Source organism: Condylura cristata, unplaced genomic scaffold, assembly GCF_000260355.1.
Source record: "Condylura cristata isolate star-nosed mole 26May11 unplaced genomic scaffold, ConCri1.0 scaffold00032, whole genome shotgun sequence".
NCBI classification, from domain to species: Eukaryota; Metazoa; Chordata; class Mammalia; order Eulipotyphla; family Talpidae; genus Condylura; species Condylura cristata.
Window position 1 is genome coordinate 19088693 of NW_004567133.1, and position 3363 is coordinate 19092055.

Consider the following 3363-nt stretch of genomic DNA (forward strand, 5'->3'; position numbering starts at 1 on the left):
TGGCTACGCTGTGCGGATCCTGCCAGGGCAGGGAGCAGACGCAGCCCGGCTGGACGCCGCCAGGTGATGGCACAGGCTGCCCCGGGCCCTGCTGAGCACTCCCAGGGAAGGGGCAGCACCACTGGCGTGTGGGGTGCAGTGAGGGCCGGGGCCTGCCGCCCCAGCTGGGCCTACGGTGAGACGGGGCTTCTCTGCCCACAGCCACAGGAGCCGAGGCGGTGGCCCTCCGGGCTCGCTCCCTCCAAAGGCGGGAAGTGACCTGTGAAGGCGTCACTCCCGTCCTCGCCCCTGAACTCAGCCAGCAGGACTTCACCGGGCGGCCCTGGCCGAGGGCTCGTCCCATGCCAGAGGCGCTGCCCTTGCCCAAACCCCCAGACAGGCTGTCAAGTGGGACAGAGCCACCCTGGCACCCACCCGGTGCTTTCTCAGAACTGCTCCCCGCAGCGGCCCCGCCTGTACCTGCATGTTGAACTCAAAGGCCTTGTTGGCCTCCTCCACGATCTTCTCTTTGGTCTGCAGGCTCAGGTCGAGCGCGTTCATCCTGGCCCGGTAGAGCTGCTTAAACTGCTGCGCATTGTCTATGTTCTCAAACAGGTAGAACTGGGTCCCTTCCCCCGTGCTGGGGAGCTTCAGGGCCCGCTGGGCCACCTTCCGCAGCACCTGGCCCCCCGACAGGTCCCCCATGTAGCGGGTGTAGGCGTGCGCCACCAGCAGCTCCGGCGTGTTTTGCCCCACGTAGTGGATCCGCTCCACATACTTCTGGGCTGCCTCGGAGCACCGCACCCGCTTCTCCCAGCCCTCTCCAAAGAAATAGGCCATGTCCTTGGTCAGCGCCTCCCTCCGGTGCAGCTCCGAGGGGAAGTACAGGGGCGCGAAGGCCGGGTGGTCCTTGTTGCGGTTCATTTCCTCCTCCAGGGCCGAGTATGTGAAGTAAAGTGCAGTGGTGGCCAGCTGCGGGGCAGTGGGGGGAGGAGGGCGACCAGGCTGTGGGCTGCGGCTCCCGCCCGCCCCCCGCCGGCCCCCGCCGGCAGCACTGCCTGGAGGCAGACGCCCGGGGCGTCCTGCACACCACCGTTGCTCCCCGCTCCCCTTAAGCGGGGACCGGCAGCTTGGCATCAAGAGGCTGGCGCCCCCCAGTGCGGTTCAAGGGGGCTTCCGCACGGGCCTAAGGCCCCCGACCCAACCCCGTTCACGACAACGGGCGCAAACCTTAAACAGCTCCTTCCTGATGTTGCCCTTCAGGAAGTCCTTCACGAACTGGGTGTTTTCTGCCCGGTCGTGCGCTTCCTTGGTCCCTTCCTTTAAGAGCTCTGAGAGGTCGGCCATCCTACGGAGACACGCACGTCAGAGGCAGCCCTTTCTGGTTCCAGAGTGATGCTGGCTGCGCTGGAGCCGAGTCGGCCTCAGGACGTGGAGACGCCAGGCTGACCCTACGCCCGCGTCTCCACCCCCTGAAAGGTGCTTTGCATCCCTGGCTGCCTGCGCAAACAGACCCCTCCAACCCCACCAGAGCACCCCCCGGCTGCCCCGGGGAAGCCGGGTTTGGGACTCCGAGCTGCTGGTGAAGGATCGAGGGCCCCCAGGGAGGGTGCCGCTGCCCCCTCCCACCTGCTCCCACAGCCCCTCAGGACGACCTGGGGGCAGGCCCGGTGGAGGGTCAGGAGGAGACAGGGCCAGGCTGGTGCAGCCAGGACCCGCATCTGCATGACGTGACCATGTCCATGGGACAGCGGGCCCAGGATGAGACATGGTCTGCAGCAGACCCCGGACAGTCCGCCCCAGAGTGAGAAGCTGGCCTCTCGCGACCCAGAGCCCGCCGGCTTCTTCAGAGGGTGGGCTCCCGTCACCCATGTGCTCAGAACGGCTTAGAATGAGCAATAATTTCAGGATGTTGAGAACACCAGAGCTCCGCACGGCGAGCCTTTCCCAAGAGATGGCGCGCGAAAGCAGAGGCCCCGGTAACTTGGGAGCCGACCTCCCCAGAAAGAGAAGCACGCATGTTCGAGCTGGCCCACGCTCTGGGGGTGGACACACGGAAGGCGTCGCGTGGCCTGGCTATCACTCTCATCCCAGGGAGCTAGAAGGCCAAGGGCTGCTGCGCCGCAGCCCCGGGCGAGATCTTGGGGACAGCCCTGAGGGTGGGGCTGCTGCCCCGCCTCCCCACGTGGCACCCTGACCACACCACGCCCACATGGCTCACCTGGCGTGGTCTTCCTTCCCTGGGGCCCCAGGGCGCTTCCTCTCCGACTCGTCCATCCCCTCCGAGGTCTCCAATTCTGCCGACATCTCTGCCGGGTGCGATTCCCACAGCGCACGCTCTGGTCCTGCAAAGACAGAGGACCTAGTGACGCGGCGGCCACTGCGGCCCACTCAGCAAGCCCCGAGCAGGGGCGCCCACACGTCTGCCTCAGGAGCGGCTGCCTCAGATAAAGACCCGCCCTCCCAGTGGCCATGTCCGATGTGGTCGGAGGAGACACCACGATGCTGAGCCGGCGGGGCGGGGAGAGGCCATGTCCCTGGCGCTGTGGACACTGTGCGCTGGGCAGAGTACACACCGTGCAAGCTCGGTAGCCAGGTGGCTGACAGGGACTGGAGAAAAGCACCCAGGAGTCTACTATTCTTTAACTTTCCTCTGAAAATTCCATCTCAAAAAAGCCATCGACAACAAAGTAACAGAAAGGCAGACAAAGGTGAGAAACAGAGCAGGGCAGACCAGCAGCAGGCCGCAGCGGGAGGCCAGAGGCCACAGCCTGGGGGCAGCACCTGCCCTCGGTGCAGCCCCCCACCGCCCGTGCCTACAGTAAGGTCCAGCCAGCTGGGGCGCCCTCCACTGGCCCCGCCTGCTCCAAACTCCCCAGGTCTTTCCTGCCGCCCGCGGGGCCCACAGCGAGGGGCCCCCTCCCGGGATGCTGCCGGTCGCCCTCCACCCTAGAGACCTTGCAAAGAGCCAGCCCTGGGGACCTGCCAGGGCAACGGGCGCACAGCTGCACCACCACAGACACGGGGACTCAGCCCACAGGGCCAAGGCCGGCCTGGCAGAAGCCCCCACCTCCACCGGCCCGGCCAACCTCGCGTCCCTCACACCCGCCGCTAGAGACATGTGTGGAGCAGGGCAGGAGCCAACACGGCCTCCGTGGGGATATAGAGGAAAACAAGCCCAGCGGCCCCTTCCAGGCCCGTGGGGTATGCGCCCGGGTCGCCAGTGTCCTGCGGGTCCCGAGGCAGGGGGTGCATTTCCTAGCTGTTCCGGGCTGCTCGAGTGCGGTCTACTCCACTGGTCTTCCAGAACCTTCTCTGGCCTAAGGTTCAGCGTTTACAAACTGGTTAAAAATAGAGGGCTGAGGGCCCTCCCTGGTGGCGCAG

General features: G+C 66.1%; 1 protein-coding gene across 1 annotated transcript; it reads right to left on the reverse strand.

The window, feature by feature from the left end:
- Positions 1-281: 281 nt before the first annotated feature.
- HMOX2 (heme oxygenase 2) lies at positions 282-2324 on the reverse strand. The gene is made up of 3 exons (XM_012731743.1): positions 2201-2324; positions 1210-1327; positions 282-951 (listed from the first exon to the last, which is right to left on the reverse strand). Exons 1-3 carry the CDS (start codon positions 2284-2286, stop codon positions 310-312), a joined length of 846 nt encoding a protein of 281 aa, XP_012587197.1. The 5' UTR covers positions 2287-2324; the 3' UTR covers positions 282-309.
- Positions 2325-3363: the final 1039 nt, after the last annotated feature.

Coding starts and splice junctions, on each gene's coding strand:
- HMOX2 (XM_012731743.1), bottom strand. CDS start 2,286: ATGTCGGCAGAATTGGAGACCTCGGAGGGGATGGACGAGTCGGAGAGG. Junction 1,328..2,200: donor GGGAAGGAAGACCACGCCAG/GTGAGCCATGTG, acceptor GTGTCTCCGTAG/GATGGCCGACCTCTCAGAGC. Junction 952..1,209: donor TCAGGAAGGAGCTGTTTAAG/GTTTGCGCCCGT, acceptor ACTGCCCCGCAG/CTGGCCACCACTGCACTTTA.